This window comes from Acipenser ruthenus, chromosome 13, assembly GCF_902713425.1.
Source record: "Acipenser ruthenus chromosome 13, fAciRut3.2 maternal haplotype, whole genome shotgun sequence".
NCBI classification, from domain to species: domain Eukaryota; kingdom Metazoa; phylum Chordata; class Actinopteri; order Acipenseriformes; family Acipenseridae; genus Acipenser; species Acipenser ruthenus.
Window position 1 is genome coordinate 18,411,490 of NC_081201.1, and position 19,023 is coordinate 18,430,512.

General features: G+C 42.2%; 1 protein-coding gene across 2 annotated transcripts in view; it reads left to right on the forward strand.

Moving 5' to 3' along the window:
- The first annotated feature begins 2,339 nt into the window (after positions 1 to 2,339).
- The window catches only part of col13a1 (collagen, type XIII, alpha 1), a 92,536-nt gene continuing 75,852 nt past the window's right edge, over positions 2,340 to 19,023 (forward strand). Inside the window, exons 1-3 of one of the 2 annotated variants that reach the window (XM_059035696.1) lie at positions 6,789 to 6,843; positions 7,308 to 7,343; positions 14,616 to 14,642. In XM_059035696.1, the coding sequence (XP_058891679.1) occupies positions 7,341 to 7,343; positions 14,616 to 14,642 (30 nt within the window). In that variant the 5' untranslated portion in view covers positions 6,789 to 6,843; positions 7,308 to 7,340. Of the gene's footprint in view, positions 2,345 to 6,788; positions 6,844 to 7,307; positions 7,344 to 14,615; positions 14,643 to 19,023 lie in introns of those variants that run through there. The other variant, XM_059035697.1, reaches the window with a different exon arrangement.

Sequence of the window (19,023 nt, forward strand, 5' to 3'; positions counted from 1 at the left end):
TCCCCGCCCAGTAGAGCGAGCTTTCTGAGAAAAAGAATAGTTAGGTGGAGAAGCCTCAATCAGGGCATTCGGTCCAAGCCATGTTTGAGTTAAAGAGAGAATATCAATGTTGTAATCCTGAATAAAATCATTAATTAACAGAGCCTTATTAGACAGAGACCTGACATTAAGTAAACCTAGGCGTAAATTGGTCCAATCAAGACCATGTGATTGAGCAGGGGTAATAGGAATTTGATGAAGGTTACTGTAGCACACACCTCTGTGTTTACTCAGCGGGTAGCAGGAATGGCAGGATACTTTAACCTGAATTTTACATGCCTCTTTAGATTCCCTGCCCTCCCCAGTTCCTAGTTTAAATACCTTGCTTGGTGATGTTCAATGTTATCAGCTAGCCTGCTTGCCACTGACCTATTTAGGTGCAGTCCATCTTTCCTAATAATATCTATTTCTTTTCCAAAAGCAATCCCAGTTGTTATAAATCCCAGCCCTTCTTGCACACACCAACCAGCCAGCCAAGTATTTGAGGCCCTAATTCTACTGAATACTTCATCCCCACCACTAACAACAGGTAGTAGACCTGAGAGAATAATTCTGCATCCTAATTTTTTCAGCTGTCTTGTTAAGGATTTAAAATCCTCTTTCCGAATCTCAGATTTTCTGTTCCTCATGTCATTTGCACCAGCATGTATAATGACCACAGACTATTTTTTGTGATTTAATAATCTGTGCACTCCTGATTTAATATCCTTTACTTTTGCTCCAGGGAGGCAGGTAACAACCCTATTTACGGGATCTTTACAGCTAAAATCACTGTCAACATATTGTATATTGAATCACCTACTAACAACACCTCACCCCTGTGTTCATCCAGCACTGGATCATCATAGCGTAGAATTGAATCACCTACTAACAGCACCTCACCCCTGTGTTCATCCAGCACTAGGTCATCATAGCGTAGAATTGAATCATCTACAACACCTCACCCCTGTGGTCATCCAGCACTAGATCATCATAGCGTAGAATTGAATCACTACTAACACCACCTCACCCCTGTGTTCATCCAGCACTAGGTCATCATAGCGTAGAACTGAATCACTACTAACAACACCTCACCCCTGTGTTCATCCTGCACTAGGTCATCATAGCGTAGAATTGAATCACCTACTAACACCACCTCACCCCTGTGTTCATCCAGCACTAGGTCATCATAGTGTAGAACTGAATCACTACTAACACCACCTCACCCCTGTGTACATCCAGCACTAGTTCTTCATAACGTAGAATTGAATCACCTACTAACACCACCTCACCCCTGTGTTCATCCTGCACTAGGTCATCATAGCGTAGAATTGAATCACCTACTAACACTACCTCACCCCTGTGTTCATCCAGCACTAGTTCATCATTGCTCAGTGCTTGGAACCTATTAGCTAGATCAATCTCCTCTCTATGTTGACGGCTCGGTGTCGTCCTCCTCTTCATACTTTTTCTAACAGTTACCCACTCACTTCCTGCCTTTCATCCATATTTACCTTCTCAGGTCCCTCTGCACATACAGTTCCACTGTCATGCTGAGGCACTGAAACGTCACATGGAGCAGGCACATTTATAAAGCTAAAATCAGTCAGTCGTTTTCAGTCTCACCTTCAGTATCCAAAACTAACCAAGTGTTATTCATTTTGTTAAAACTGTTTTCAATGAACTGCTCATTTTTCATATTCCAGTTTGTTTCTCAAGTTCGGCAACCTTCTGCATCAAAGAATGCGTGACAGAGCACTTCTTGCAAATAAAGTCTTCCTTCAATTCAGATGTGTTGACCAATATATACATTTCACAAAAGATACAGATCAAAGAATGCATTTCGGAATTCATAGTGTGTGGAGGACAATAAATAAATAGGATTTATAATAATTTAACAAGGAAGAGAGCAGATGAAAAATGGTGAGAACTACAAAATAAAAACAAAAGGTAAAATATAGCATAGGTTACAAGTGCCTTACCCCTGTTCTGGACCCAATACAGTTCAGATCAACCAGCAGCAGCCTCTCACAGGTTAGTAGGACTGGTGGAGATCTTAGAAACTGGCGACGAAAAACAGCGCAGCAATCACAATAAAGCCTCAATGGAAATATTCAGTAAATCACAGGTTAAGAGTGACCTCTGCCTGTTCTGGACTAACTTGGTTTTGCTTAGCATATAATTAATGTAATGCTGTCTTTTAAATGGTATGTGTGTGCATTCCTTAACGATCTCTCTCTCTCTCTCTCTCTCTCTCTCTCTCTCTCTCTCTCTCTCTCTCTCTCTCTCTCTCTATCTCTCCTGTGTTTGTTTTTCAGGACCACCTGTAAGTAGAAGAATCTAAGTCTGTGGCTCTCTCATGAGGTTGTGGTAAAGTAGCTTGTTGATTCTGTATGCTGTCAGTATGTGTTTGCTGTGCAGGACAGGTGGCGCTAAATCATTAATACTATTGTGTGGTTGCATTACCCATGCTTACATTGTGGGTTTGGGATATGGTGAAAATAGAGCAAATGAAATTGGTAATCCTCCTCAAGACTCTTCTTTTGATGGTTTGTTAAGTGTTTTAATTTGGAAGTGATTATTCAATCCATCCACTATCAGTTTCACTAAGGAAGTATACAGGTGGCTCTATGTTAGTGTTCTTATATTTCTAAACCCGATTGCCTAAGGACGTCATTTCACTTTCTTTTTTTTTTACTATGGAGTAATATTAACATGTAGCTCAATAAACTAACAAAAAAAGAAGGATTAATACAGAATTAAAGAGAAGCCCATATTTAGATCCGCCACTGTTCAGGTCATTAAAATAAACCATCAGGGTGTCTAAAGTATTTGTGTAAAAAAAAAAAGAAATCCATGAATCTATATGCTTTTACTTCAGGATGTTATTGTAAGGTATTTGGCAGGCTCTGTAGTTTTCTAATGCACACAGACCCGTAGGTTGGAATTGAAATCAAATTTCCACTTTCAACTAAAAATAACTTGAAGATTTAAACTTCCAGCAGGGGGATTGGAACTCGAACTCCAAGACGGGACTGGTCAGGGTTCATGTTCCCCCCTGTTCGGTTTCATGTGCGTCCACGCTGTCTGTGTGATCCATTGACTTTGGTTAACCTGCCTAACCCCAAATCCTCCTGGACCCATGAAAGCCAGCAGCCCCCTTCCTCAAATTGAGAGCAGATGTGGCAGCTGCTGCTTGCAGTGAGCACGGCAAGGACTGGCCAAGCCTGTGCTGTGACTGTGACATTAATCAGCCTGCAGGCATAGGGTGTGGCAGCCATTCCCTGCACTGAATGAATGACAGTCCTGTCAGAAGCGCTGTGACTGACATTTCAGAAGCAAGTGAGAACACACATATTAAAAACCTGGTGAATTACTGTGTAACCAAGGCTAAATCACTTTACTGGTGAACTTACTACAATTGTAAGTGTAAAGTAAACTAAAGATAGGTAGCCAACTCTTAGAAATGTATAACACAGTCACAAAACTGCTGAATAAAACTTAGCCTGGCATCAGAGAACTAAGGGGAGTGGTCAAATTGCAGGAGCAGCTACCCATTGGCTTTGCTTATTCTCTCTAGCAGCTACTGTACACTAAGCTTGGTAACAATGTCCTTAACTTTGTGTTTTTTTTGGTGTGTGCGTGTGCGTGCGTTTTCTTTAAGTATACTGTATAAAGTGCTTAGATGCTGTTGACTCTCTCTGTGTTGGACTGTATTGATTTTTCTCACCCTTTCTTCAGGGCCCCCCTGGGAGAGCTGGCTTTCCGGTAATTGTCTTTTCACTTCTGTCCCTGTTCTGGTAGTAATGCTGCTGGTGGTGGTAGCAGCGACTTTGTTTCACCTCTTTTGATCTTGGACTCTTCTGGGGATCAGTCTTGCATTTTGGGTACCTTCTGACAATTTGAACCTTTGGTGATTGGTGCTTTGTTACATCCAGAAATCCGTTTAAATAGAGATTTTTTCGGGCTGCTTCATTTTGGAAGTGTTTTCTAAAGGCTAGTTAGGGCACAGACCATGCACTTGTGGAAGGAGCACACTCATATGACAGCCTGTTACTGTAGCAGGATTGTTTGTTCTGGATGTAACACAGCAAATGCTACAATTTGATGGAACTCTATCTTTTCCAAATGAATCCAGTTATCGGTGGTGACAAATATAAAACCCAATATTTCAATGTTCAGGCTGAGACAGAAACGACAGCTGGTACAATGTAAAGATACCCAGATGAAAGAAAGAAAGACAGAACTCTAGAAGAGCCCATTTTAAAAGGGGCAGGGCAGACACCGGCATCATGGGCTCATTTACACAGTAATCGTCACAGATCTCCGGCAGACTGTCAATATTAGTTGTTTTTCGCAGTTTTTTTTAGCTTGTCACTTAAGGTAAATAAATAAATGGGACACAGAGAACATAGCGAGTCTTAGTTGGCTCATATCTAAGCAGAAAGCCCCTATATGCTGGGCTGCCCAGTCCAGTGCATGTTATACCTGTATGGCGTCTGCCCTCCCCAGTGCTTTCATTCCAGCTCATGTCTTGTCTCTCACCTGCTCTGGTGAATGCTGCTATTAGTACTAACCATCAAGCACACCCACCTTCATTTCCCAAGGGCTGGGACCTGGGGCACACTTGTTATTGAAACAAATAGATTATTTTAAAGGGTGAGATAACTTTTAATAGCAAAACAAGAAGGAAGAATATCCTTTGCCTAAATGAAACTCATGCAGGGATGAGCATTCATTCCACTCCATGCTTTGCTGAAATACAGTAGGTGGTAGTTTGCTCATGGAAACTGCAGAGCCCCCATTTCAGTTTTGTTCTTTATTCTTTGGTGTCGTTTTACTGCAGTCTTCCAGAGTTTAGCCTTCATTTGAAGGAAGACTGCATTTACAATCCAGTTTGTTCCCCACAGTCATTGTGATGTGCAGGGACACAGCCTTCTCTGTGAAACCTGCTTCCCATTCCAGTTTGTTCCCCACAGTCATTGTGATGTTGTCACGTTTCTAGTTCGGGGTCACCCGTGACAATGTGCTGAACACAGCCTTCTCTGTGAAACCTGCTTCCCATTTGGTTGGCTGCACAGCTACACTCTGCTGCTTCAAGCAGGCACCAATTAATAATGCCACTTCAAGACTCTGTTATACTGTGGTAACAGGTATCTGTACAGCACAGCATTAAACACATGGTCTGGAAAAAAAGGGCAAGCCTACCAAGATCTGTTTGGGCTTGGAGTTAATCAAGCTGATTCATGGCTTTTTTATATGGCATTTACTTGTTTACACATTTGAAAAATAATTTGTAGGAATTATTGCCAGCACCATTTTACAGTCTACATAAGGCACATTTATATTTGTGAAGCATCCTGTCATTTCTGGCATGTGTGTTACCTAATATAACTGATCTTCAGTATTGAGCAATGTTCTACAAGTTAGCAGCACAAGTCCTGAATAACTGTTGTGAGCAAACTGTAGCAGAACAATATGTTGCACCTTACTGAGATTCAGAGTGCATCATACTGTGCTTATATTGAAAAGCAGGAAAAAAATAACTGCATCAAGCTGTGATTTCAGTTGAAAGCAGCTACAAATCATCTATACCGTGCTGAACACTGCTATCAGTTTCCATCTAAGAGGCCAATGACACATATCTATCATTATCTTTAAGTACCATTCCTTTTTCCCATGTAGGCATCCCTCAGACTCATGGCAGTGTTCAGTACCAGTTTCCACTTCCAGCTTCTATTTGGAATGCCATGGGACTCCTGCTGCGTCCTGCGCTCAGCCCTGAATTAATATTGCGCTTTCATTGGCTGGATACACCGGCACCAAACAATATCCAGGCTGTTATAATAAGTTTCAATATCCACAGTTTAATACATTAGAGTCCAATTGTGAAAAGAAAATGCCTCATTTTAATTTAAATATATATATAAGACAATTAATAATAAGACAATAAAATAATAATAATAATAATAATAATAATAATAATAATAATAATAATAATAATAATAATAGAAGCATGACTTGAGGGTATAAACATACAAATCCTGTTTCTGAGTTCTGAAAAAATAAACTACAGTTAGGAGCTCTTCATCTAAGAGCTGGCCTCCATACAAGCTTGGTTTAAGCAAGCCAGCATGTGGTTGATTTATGCTTGGTTTAATAAGGCATTGAGCTGCACTCTAGAACTCAATGTGCAGTGATGCCCTGGATTGTAATGTGGTTAAAGTCATTCCGTATTCAGTGCAATGCTGTGCTGCAACTTGGCTAAAACAAAAAACAGGCTTCGGTTAGAAAAGGGTCTATTAAAGGTTCTTCATATGGTCTGTTCAGATGTGTCTAAAAGGTATTTCTAATGAGTAGTCAGTATGGAGTACAATTTACCCAAGAACTCAACAAGGTGGTGAAATCAATGAATACGTTGAAAGATGTTATATTTACTCAAAACCCTCCATGGCTTTGATTACAGTACTTCATTCTATGTATTGCTCCACACAATCATACATTTTAGTTTTCTATTTTCCTTTTCTGTCATTGAAATCAGTTAGGGAAATTGCAAAAAATGAACGCTTAATGAATTAAAAACTGATCTTACTCACTAGAATAATACACTTCCTCCCAGCTTTGGAACAGGAAGTCTGTAGTTTCTTAGTAATGTCTTCTACTAACACATGGTGAATGAACTTTATCCCCACAGCCCAATGCTAACACACATTGATCCGGCATGCATCCATGTTAATGAGATCTGACACTAACGTCACGTTGTAGCATCTGAACAATGTGTGGTGATGAGCGGGGGAGAGCAGACACACTACTGATGAAGAAGATGTAAGATGTATTCAAATATGTTGGTAGAATGATACAGACTAGAGAAGCTAAGCACCATGTTTCTTTAGATTATTTGAATTGTATTTATTGAAAAGAGATATTACAAGAGGGTCCTGGCTTGACTATGCAGTGCCAGCTTGATTATTCATACATGGTCCTGTATCAGTAGTTGAAACCACTTGGAGAATGTATTGCTTTCAGTTAGATCTGAAAGGGCAGCTTGACTGCTTGCAGTGCCCAAGCCAGATAACTGTGCTGTTCTTGCTTATAATGCCTGAGTGTTGAGCTGCTCTTTAGAATGAACAACTGGCTGCTGATGTTGCATTACAAAAAGTAGTGAAGTGAAACTGCATACAGTGCAAACGGACAGCAAGCATTCCGAGTGGGTCATTAGAAAAAATGATTGTAATTATAATTGAATTTTTTTTTTACAACCTTCCTTTTGACTTTGCATTGATTATTAGGGTGACAAAGGATCACTGGGAATTCCTGGAAGAATGGTGAGTTGTAAATGTCCACATTAAAAGAAACATGCATTAGATAATGTATGGTGCCTAAGGGTTTAGGGGTTAAGTATAGCGATGCAGTAGAAACATCAAATGACAAAGGAATAATATTGTATTATCTTCTTATTACTGTATTTTTTGTTTTTCACTGGGCCTAGTACTTCCGTTCACAATACCCCTGATTTTCACAGCCAAAAAAATAGATCTGGCAATGTTATCCAGAACAGTGTATTACTGGAGCAGCACCATTAATATAGTGTTAGACAGCTAGAGCAGTGCATTACTGGAGCAGCACCATTAATACAATGTTAGACAGCTAGAGCAGTGCATTACTGGAGCAGAGCATACCATTTGGTCCGCTGCCCAATTTAACACTCCTGGGAGATGAACAGCCCAGAGAGATAGCAGGTATCTCTTTGCCCAGGTCAATAGTCAAAAGGCTATGCGGTGCAACACCGGGGACCGAAGTCCTGCCTAGCGGTTGATATACGCTACTACAGACATGTTGTACTGGAGCACTGGAAGGAAATGCGGGAGAACGAGGTGAACCGCTCACAGTTCCAGCACATTTATGTGCATGGATGTCCAGACACCTCTGCCTGCCCAGACCACACCCCAACCCGAGTTGGATGCGTCTCTCATCACCACCTGACGGCTGTGGATCACTCCCATCCTTACACCTTTGTGCAGGTGAGAGGCTTGACTCCACCAGCATAGGGCTTCCCAGCATACGCGAGACATGGTCAGTCGACGTTATCTGTCGCGTTTGGGATGTAGCTGGAAGGCATTGAGCCACGCTTGAATTGGGTGCATATAGAGTAATTCCAGCTAGATAGCTGATGAAGCTGTGGCCATCCGACCTAGTAATTTCTGATAAAACACCAGTTGTACTGTGGATTCCTGTTGAAACAGGGTTAGACAGTTGTGAATGATGGCCACTCTGTCGTCTGACAGGTAGGCTTGCATTATAAGGGAGTCCATCCAGGGACCCAAGTAAACCGTACTTTGCTCCGGTATTAATTGGCTTTTGGCATCGTTGAGGATGAGATCCAGTCTCGCCAGATCCTCCGTCACAATCACCGTGTGGGCCACTGCTCCTTCCTGCGACTGGGAGCAGATCAAGGTAATTCAACACCCTGGTCCCCTGCAGCCGCAAGGGGCTAGGATGGCATCTACGCACTTTGAGAACGTGCAAGGGGCTAAGGAGAGGCCAAATGGCAGCACGGAAAACTCAAGACACTTCCCTGAAAGGCGAAGCGGAAATATTTCCTGTGTGCGGGACAAATATGGACGTGAAAATGCACGGCCTTTAAGTCAACAGTGGTAAATCAGTCATCCTGCTGGACAGACTGGAGGATGTGACGGTGTGTGACCATTTGGAACCTCCTCTCCCTCAAGAACTCGTTGCGATGTCTTAGGACTAGAATGGGGCGAAGGCCAACGTCCTTTTTTGGCACCACAAAATACCTTGAGTAGAACCGCTCCTCCTGAGAGGTGGGTACTACGAGGTGGATGGCTTGCTTGAGAAGTAATGCATTTACTTCTTGCCTGAGGGCCAAGACCTGGAGAGGGTCGGTCACGGATGTAACCGTGATCCCTCGAAAGGGAGGAGGGCCCACGTGTAACTGCAGCGCGTAACTGGTGTGTACGGTGGCGAGCACCCATGAGTCTGAAGTGCAATTGCGCCAGTATTGTAGCTGGTGTTGTGAGAAGCGGTGGGTCTGAGGCTGCAAGCCTTCAGGGGCCCTGCTGGGGCGGCTGAGACTGGGGTGGAACCAGCTTTGGAGGCTGCATAGGGCGGCGTTGGAACTGCCTCCCAGAGTGCTGTTGTGCTGGGGCCCTACGTCTGGCGTTTCCCCGTCATTGTGGTCGGCCCCAGTTATTAACTACTGCGGAAGCCTGAAGGCGATGCCTCAGGTCGTCACACGGCGCAGTGGGGATCTGAACCATCCGTGTCACAGTTTGTGTCACGAGCAGACACCAGCATCTCATCCTCTCCCGCACCGGAGCACAGGAAGGGAGCATCGAGGCCACCTGTCGGGATGCCTCCCGTTCTCGGTGGGAGTGTTGCAGGATCCCCACCAGTGCAAGCGCGAATGTATGGCCAGGGGAGATAGGTACGTCCAGCAAGGTATCTGGGACCCTTGCCTGGGACAGCCAAAGCTGTCTGCGTGCCACTATAAGGCCTGCCAGGCTTCAGCCCGGGGTTTGTCCTTGGAAGCCTGACACCTGCAGCAGCGTGCCTGAAACCAAGCGCAGCTCTGAAGCTACTGGTTCAGGGAGGGGTGCCGATTGTAAGATGCCATCCAGGTAGGACGTGAGGAGACCTGCCGTGTTGGACGGTGCATTACTTGCGCTACAGCTGCATATGCCTTTTTAAGGTGGGCCACTGTTATTCTGCATTGACCGTTCCCACCGGTGGGAATTCTGCTAGACCCAGCACCCCACGCATATTCCAAGGAAGCTAGCAGAGCTGCTTGCTTTGAGACACTCGGCGCCGATGCCAGTCAGTGCCAAGGAGACTGTACCTCCTCCAGAATATCCAGAAACACCAGGAATGGCTGGGGGGTTCATGCCTGTGCCGTTCTGAAAACAGAGTGGTGCTGTTCAGGCGCTGCCTTCCAGGGAACCTGGAGGAACTTGGAGGCTCACTCCATAAGCGCCCAAACTGAGCTTGAGGGAGGGGTAGTACCAATCTCTGAGGTAATTTCAGGGCCCGTCTCCTGAGTAAATTCTTGGACCTCTGTCACCATCTGTGACAGGCTGGTGCAGGGAGGAACTCAGACCAGAGAGAGAAACACACAGACAGACGGTGGTGATGAGAAGCTGAGTGCAAATGGTAGCACTCAGCGTTTATTAACAAAGTAAAAGGTTTAAACAGAACACAAAACAGGACACGGCACTTGTAGCCAAAATAAACAGACAAACAAAACGAACTAACACTTAACAAACGGTGCACGGAGACAAACAAACACGGTGAGTAAAAAAACACTTATTATTTACGCTTTTACTTAATTTTACGTTCTCCTTCTCTCTCACCCGTTCTCCACTCTCGAACACCCAACCCCGAGTGAATGAAACGTGCATCTATATATACTGTTGTGCTGGGATTCAATTACTAATTAATTATTCACTTGAATCCCAGCACGCGAATTAATTACGTGCAACCTCGTGCTCACATATTATACTTTAAATGCCCGTGAAGTGCAATCCCGTGCCTAAATACAATTACATCTTAAATAACTCGTGCTGCACAAACCCATTTATATCCCGTGCAGCCATCTCTATACACCAACATTTACACACAACACGTAACATACAACATATAACACACACATGCACACAGGGGTGGGGCACATTGCCACACCATCCCAGGACGCCGTGATTAAAATCGCATCCAGAGGGCTCAGCTGGACTGGCTGAGGAAGCCACACCAGTGAACTCTGCGAGCGGGTCTGTGGCTTGTACGCTGTGCAGATTGTGGAGGCGGAGGAGGTGTGCTGCATACCCAGACACCTAACACTTTAGACATCTCGACGCACCGATGAATGGAGTGTCTGAGCACAAAGGGTGCCTATGTACCAATGCACTGAGGCCCTGAGGTACCGAGGGCACCAAAGCACGGAACATCTGAGCACCGAGGGTGCCGAAGCACTGAGGCACCGAAGCTCTGTGGCACCGAGGGTGCCGAAGCACTGAGGCACCGAAGCTCTGTGGCACCGAGGGTGCCGAAGCACTGAGGCACCGAAGCTCTGTGGCACCGAGGGCGCCGAAGCACCGAGGGCACCATGGGCATGAGGGTACCAATGTGGGGAGCGTTTGAGCACTGAAGGCTCTGAAGCACCGAGGCGCTGAAGCTCTGGGGCACTGAGGGCGCAGAAGCACAGAGACACCTAGGCTCTAAGGCACAGAGGCACCAAGGTACAGAGGGCACGAGGGCGCCGAGGCACAGAACGTTTAACCACAGAGGGCGCCGAAGCACAGAGGCTCTGGGGGCACAGAGGCACTGAGGACACAGAGGGCGCTGAGGGCACCGAGGGCGAAAGCACCAAGGGTACTGGGCCGGGTGTCACACAACCCAAGCAATGCATAGCTTACAGCGGAGTGGAGCACAGCCTTCAGACAGTATAGAGAAAAAGAAAGAGAGGCTTTTTTTTTTTTTTTTTTTTTTTTGAAGACCCAGCGCACCAAGGTGGGTGGGTCAATGCATCCGTGGAATCTACTCTACAGTAGGGCTGGAATCAGGCCCACTGGAGGAAGCACACATTGTTGGTTTTTTTTTTTTTTTTAAACCTACAAAGCAGTGAGACAGCACACACACTCACACACAGCAGAAGCTAATGGGTAGGGTTTTTTTAATTTATTTTTGGGCCGCGCACACTGAGTGGGCGGGCCGAGTCAGCCCAGTGGCGTCAACTCAAAAGCATGCGTGGCAGAGCCGAGACCTGGTGGAGGAATATGCGTCTCTCTTTTTTCTCTTTTATTTATTTATTTTATTTATTTATTTTTATTTATTTATTTTTTGGCTGCAAAAAGCATAGGAAAAATGCACACAAACAGCAGAGCTGTAGGTTAGAAAAGCAGACTACAGTCACCAAGCGATGTAGACTATTGAAAAGAAAGATTATTTTTTTTTAAATGGAGTGCAGTTGTGGAGGGGCCTATCGACAGCTCTGACATAAAATGCTCAGTAAATATCTGACCTGTGGCAGGCGTATTGTTGTTGGTCGTCTTCGAATTGAAAGGGAGCTACCCTTCATAAGCTGTGCGCATTGTGAGCAATTGACTAGGGAGGGTAACAAAGTGCTGGGCTCTGTACAATCACTCTCATCACAGCCCAAATCACACTCAACAGTAGTTTTTTTTGTTTGTTTCTTTTATTAAATAAAGGGGGCATAGTTAATGATCTTCAACTCTATTCCACTGAACTCAGATGGTGCCCCTCCCCCTGGGTATTTCAAATAAAGTGTATTACAAGTTTAAACTGCAATGTAGTCAAAGCCATAGCACAAAAAGCAGGTGCAGTATTTAAATGTGTATATTGTCCCAAACAAGTAAGCTGTGCCGGTATATTTAGTAACTCTGTATTGCACTCAAGTGGGATATTTCCATTTTCCAGAAAGGGTCTGTTATGTCTTCTACTGGGATGAAATGTTACTACCTTTTACTTTGTCACAATAGATCATTGAATTATTTTACATTTACAGGTGTCTTGGAATGGCAAGGATTGTCTACTTAAATTATTTATTTCTCTCCCGTCTCCAACACTGGATAACCACATTGCATTACAGTTACAAGCAGCTTTAATAGATGTTTCAAAGTATCTACATATAAATGTAGATATGTAATACAGCAATGCATATGGATACATGGATATTTCCCCGACACTAAGCTAAGGGAGAGCAGTGCTCATCTTGCTAGTGCTCATGCATTTCAGATGCTAGTTTCTACTTACATTTGTATAATATGGATCCGGTGCAGTTAAAGTGTACTTTCACTGCAGTTAATGCCTCTGTTTCTTGCTCAGACTGGTGGATGATGCCAGACAGCCGGTCTGGTCATGTGAAGTAAAGTCAGTTGCGGAGCACATACTGCAGCTGAGAGCTGCTTTGATCATTTCCAAGTCTTTTTTTAGCCTTGTAAACTGTAGAGTAGTCATTGGAGAGTTTCTGGACCACATTCCATACACCGCAATACAATACATACTGAGAAGTATTAAAAAATAGACTAAACTAAACTAAACAAACTCCTGGGCTGCGTGTGGCGCTGCCGTGTGGGCAGTGTGTTGCCTGTATCACCCTGTCTGACCGCTTACTTATCATACATCCTGGTATACCTGAATACACTCTTCAGATATAGGCAAAAGATTTGAATGAGCAAGCAGTCCCATAAGTACAGTGGTACCGTAAAACAAACCAGCTTTCAAAGAAATGGAAACCACTGAGGCAAGTTTTTTAACACACTAATTAAAACATTCATTGTACATTCTTAGGGTGGTATTGTTACTCTTTAACATATCAAATATACAATACACATTGAAATCACATTTAAATTAACCCAAAAATAAAACATGTTAACTTATATTTATCTATACACAATAGGCATTTAAAATAACCAAACCCAATCCATAATGAATCTCAAAGCAATACTTGTCTAGCTGAAGTGACAATCATAACACAGATATATTTAGACACATTTTAGGGGTTTTACAAACAATTGCAATACCCCTTTGTTTAATTCACATGTTTGTAACCCATTTTTACTGACACAAAACAAAAAAAGCAAGTTATTGCAATGCAGGTTCTGATGGATGATGGAATGTTGCACACACACACACACACACACACACACACACACACACACACACACACACACACACACACACACATACACACACACACACACACACACACACACACACACACACACACACACACATACACACACACACACACAAAAATATATAGACACACACACACACACCTGTCAGGAATAGAGTCTGAATGAATGTCTGCCAGTATCTATGCTTTCAAAGAAGCTGTGGTTTAAACACATTAAACACTATTTCTACATGTTTGTATGTGCAGGGTCTTCACCCTGTTACAGCAATGCTGGATGGGATATTTGTTTTACACAATGACTATGAAGATGAGATTGACAACAAAGAATAGTTTTCCAGATTGCGTTCCCTAGAAAAGACTTAAGTTATATCGGGCCATTTTCTCAAAGCGTTTACTCCAGTCTTTAATTGAAAGAGGTAAAACGCCTTTTCATTTTACAAAACTAGAACCAAAAAACAAAGTAATATAATTTAGGTTCTCTTAAGCATTTAGAAGGTGTTTGCTTTTTGTAATACCGCCATGATTCTTTTCTCCTTTCAAATACTAGGAGTTAATGAAAGACTGGAGGAAATGCTTTGTAAATGGTCCATTGACTCACACATTTTACAAAATGACCAGTTTAATGGCCACAGAATCTCAATCATTGAAACACGATCGAAATAGAATAATGCAGCACCCTTCCTGTGTTGGATCCCACGGAGGTAATATTGAAACTACCTTACTGTAAAATAACCTGCTCTCACAACTCACAAAATGAGTGGAGTCACGGAGTCTGAAATCTCTGTTTCAAAGAGGACGCTGCTTCTGTGTGTGCACGTTGAGTGTCTTTACAGTACTGTATGTGTCTCCTTTTTAACCCCAATCCTCTCTTTGTGTCTCTCTCCTCAACCTTTGCATGTGACTGTGTCTGCTGGGACTGACCCAGGGCATAAAGGGCCAGTCTGGTGAGAAGGTGAGTCTGATATATAGATATATGTATAAAGTAAGATATGTATGTACAGATACATATTAGGGCTGAGCTGATACTTGCATTTTCAGAGCAATTACCTTTAAGAAGTATTTGTTGGCAGGTATTAAATAATACCATTCATTAATGTGTTGATTTAAAAACAAGAAAAGCTGACTTTCCATCCCATTTACAATTGAGTACTAATCAATGGCAACAAATTCCTGCATTGAGTGTTTTAGAAGCCAATTGGAAGCTAATTTTCCTCTCATCCTGGGTGCTGAGGCCATTAACTGATAATGAAAAGATGATGCAAAACTAGCAAATGCAAGTTACTCGTGACCTTTCCTTAACCCTAACATGAGCTACCACAGTAGAACCTTGAGTTTAATCAGAGAACATCTTACCCAGGGTACAATCCCACAACTCACTGCAGAGACTCCACATTTCTAAGGAAATTGAAATAAAAATGATTTCATGGCAAACGTATAAAATAAAGGTAAGACAAATAATTGCTTAAATATAAATGAGTTTTTGTTAGTTTGATCACAACAGGTTCTATATTAAATAACACTGATTGTTATTGATTGATACTCAATAATTGTGCAAAGCTGGGAGCAACCACATTGTTTAGTGTTGAGTAATTAACACGTTTTATTCCATTTAATTAATACTTAACAACTTCCAGTTTCTTAAAGGTAATTACTTGGAAAATACGAGAATCGGCACACCCCTAAAAAATATACATATATAGAAGAATTGACATGACATTTCAGACAGGCAAAGCGATCAGAAAGAACCCAGCTATATTTAAACTCACATACTTTCTGTTCCATCACAGACAACCTCTCCCCCCAGTGATGTCACCAAGGGGGCGAGGCTATATGCCAAATAGTTGTGATTGTGTGGTTGAACAATAAGTCAAGAGGCACTGTTTGACATTTTTGTTTGTGCATTCAGAATATACGACTGAGTATTTAAATGTAATGAATCTACAGTGGAACTGTCTATGGTATTGCAATATGCTCTCATCAACTCTTAAGATACTTTGTTGAACTGTTAGTTAACTGAGTGTTTAAGGTGAGTGTGTAAAAAACTTAGAGTTTTTAATGAAATTCATTGTTCATTGATAGTTGCTGAACTGTCCTATATTGTCAGCTGATTTTATTAAATAACAAACAAAAACAAAAGATTTAAACAAACACAAAACACCACAAAACAAAAGGGCATGTTGGCCAAACAAATAAACAGAAACAAGTATATTTAAATTGTTTTAAATATACTTGTTTTAAATAAGGATGTGTGACTGTCAGCTAGTTAAATAATCAGTAGCTGATGAGTCACGCATCCTCACAAGGTTTTAAATACAAAACAATAACAAATACGCAGCACTTTGATCTGCGCCGCAAACAAAATTCAAATAATAATACAAATATATATAGGGGCGGGACACTCCGCCACAACCACTCAAGGTAGCAAGGTGGCTCAGGCCACCATTATAAGATCAGGTCTTGTGTCATGTGTCAGTCTCCAGGTCCCTTTTCAAATTGCATACGGTCCTTACAATCTTACAACTCACTGATGTAAGTTTGATCAGGATAGTTTGCAATCGAAGTGAACAGTATTATGTTGAACTTATTGGGCTGTATCAAGCAATGACAGGAACCATTTTAACCGTAAGAAACTTGCAAGGAGCTGCAGTTTAGAAAGCAGGTGGTCACAGTGGGTTTCAGAATGACTTGCCAGACTGTCAATGCTGTACAGCATGAAAGACAAACCAATTAACAAAACAAACGAAAAGCTGTGGTGAAGAAAGTCAGGGTTTTGGAGTAGCAGAATTGCAGTTAACTTTAACAAAGATGTATTTATTTCTCCAAAGCTCAATGTTATGGCTAGTGTCGCTCACATTATTAAACACTGTGTCTGGAAGGCTGGAAGAATAGTAAAGACTGTCTGTCAGGTGAATGGACTTGGGAGCAGAAGTCGTAGAATTGGAGATTTCTTCAAGTGGCGTTTCCATACTTTGTGTAGATAAAGAAAAAGGACAGAAATCTACATTTTGTCTGAAAGTGTTTATCTGGTAATCTGGCAATAATTTAGTTCTTTGTAGTTCTGATGTTTAGTAGGTGTGAAAAGGGTTATGTGAGAACTGGGAAGAACAGTGGCAGTTTATAAGCACACTATTGGCTGAAACTAATAACCTCAGTGGGGAAGCTGGTTGGGGTTAGGAATGGCAGCACTATTGCTCTCTCGAGGAAAGCCTGCACTGTAGCTGCAATTGCACTTGGTCAGTTTTACTATCTTGACAGCAGCTAATAAGATGCCGTTTTGGGAAGTGTTACAGTGTTATTGGTTTAAAAAGCTGCTATAACAGCAACTTAATTAAAATTAAATCCAAGAGAAAGTGCTTTGCGTCCTCTTTACATACAGAGCAATATGCTGCTCTTGGTCATCCTACTTTTTCTCTCAAAAAGAAATTAACAGTGATTCTAATCTTTCCCATGTTCTGATAGAGCCTTTAGAAAACCTGATTTTCTTTCATTTTTCAAATACTCACTACTTTTTTCTTCTTCTTCTCCCTCCTCTCCCCCCACTCGTAACTTGAACTTATCTCTGAATCTTCAAACCTTCTGTCAATTAATTAAGATTACAACCACTGGGTAACTTTATAAGTCTGAACTTAGGGAACTTTTGTTTTTAATTGTATTTTCATATTAAGGAGGTATAGAAAATATATATGATATCAAATACTTCCTCCAAAATGATATTTTTTTCAAATTAAAATCAGCCATGTGTGATATATTGATGGCTGTCAAGCAGTTCAGATTTGCAGAGATTGGGTTTCCAGGGAAACCAATTAGGAAAAGTGCTAGAAATCCGAGACACCCTTGTCTGTCTGTCGGGTTTGTGAAGGGAGCAGGCTGCCCACGGCATGGTGTTCACTGCGGTTAGCAGAAAGTGGTGCTTTATAAATCAGCTGCTTTGTAGGGAAAGACTTGTCTTGAAGGCTGGGAGAAAATATGTTGTCTGACCCCTTGGATGACATTATGAGAAGTTGACATTTGAGCTGGAAATGACACTTATTTCAACAGCATAGCCATTGTGTGAAGCAGGCAGAGAACTCAACTGACATCAATGTTTTTTTGGTTTTTTTTTTTTAATTAATAATCATATGAGTCTGAATCCGTCTTTTAAATCTATCAAATTATTACTGTTGTTATTGAGTATGTTCAGAGAATAAAACTCACTAGAGACTTTTTAGGCACTTAGTGCTTTACTAAGGCTGCTCCTAAAACAACTGAGCCACCCAGAATATGCTGAAGCCAGTCCGTACTGGTGACTGAACAACCAACATTACAAAAAGCCCAGTTCGGCTCCAACCCTCCATCCGTTGTCAGACCTGTAGAACTCTCTAAGTGCCCCCTCCTGTTCCCCCAACAACATCCCACAACCCCCCAAAAATACAACATTCAACAGCCCCTCATTTGTATAGAATCCTACCATACCCAATCAGCATTGCCACTCGCTTTCCCATTGACAAGTTTGTGGTGCTCAGCACTACCATCTGTCGGTTTGTCACATTATTATTATTCCAGGGCTCACCCTTATAACACCGTAGTCCCATATACAGAGCCATAGGTAAGAGGCTATGCACTGTGTGTTACTTCTGAAAACAAGAACACAAGTGCTAGTGGAATGGCATAATGGGGCAAATGGCAGTTATTATAAAGGGCTGCCTTATAAAAGGGGAGCACTGTAGATGCAAGTCTCTATCGTATTTCAGTGCTCTTTAAATTCTGTAACATTCCTATTTTATGATTTAAAAAGTATGTAAATCCACAACAGTTTTGATCAACTGGGTAAACCCCAATTTCTGAAAATATTTGACCCATATTGAAAATATTTGAAAAATTGTAAACATGTATATAACTGTAATACCATAAAGCACTCTTGTCGAGTGAACTGTGAGCAAAGTGGTTATATAGTAACGGTGTACAGTTTCAGTTAGCAGTATTTTTGTTGTTAGGACAATTTACATCAAATAGTCTTTTTGATACCTGTGCATGGAGCCTCAAGCATCATGTAGACTGCAGTGGTTTCCTCAGTTTAAATTAATTGTTGCCTTGTTTTCATGGGTTGATAATGACAAATGTGAAGAGGGTCCACTGGACCTGAGGAAAGAGCTCAACCACCCTGCCCTCTTTAACCCCCCTCGGTGTCACTCTCACTGCTGTCCCATCAGAGAGGGGCTCGCTGTGCTGCTGGGCAGTGCAGGACTGGAGGAGCACACCCCACCCTGCCCTCCTTCACCCTGTAGGGGGGCCTGTCTCCATAGCTTTTTATTACACAGACGTGAACTAAAGTTTGGGCTAATTATGTGATCACT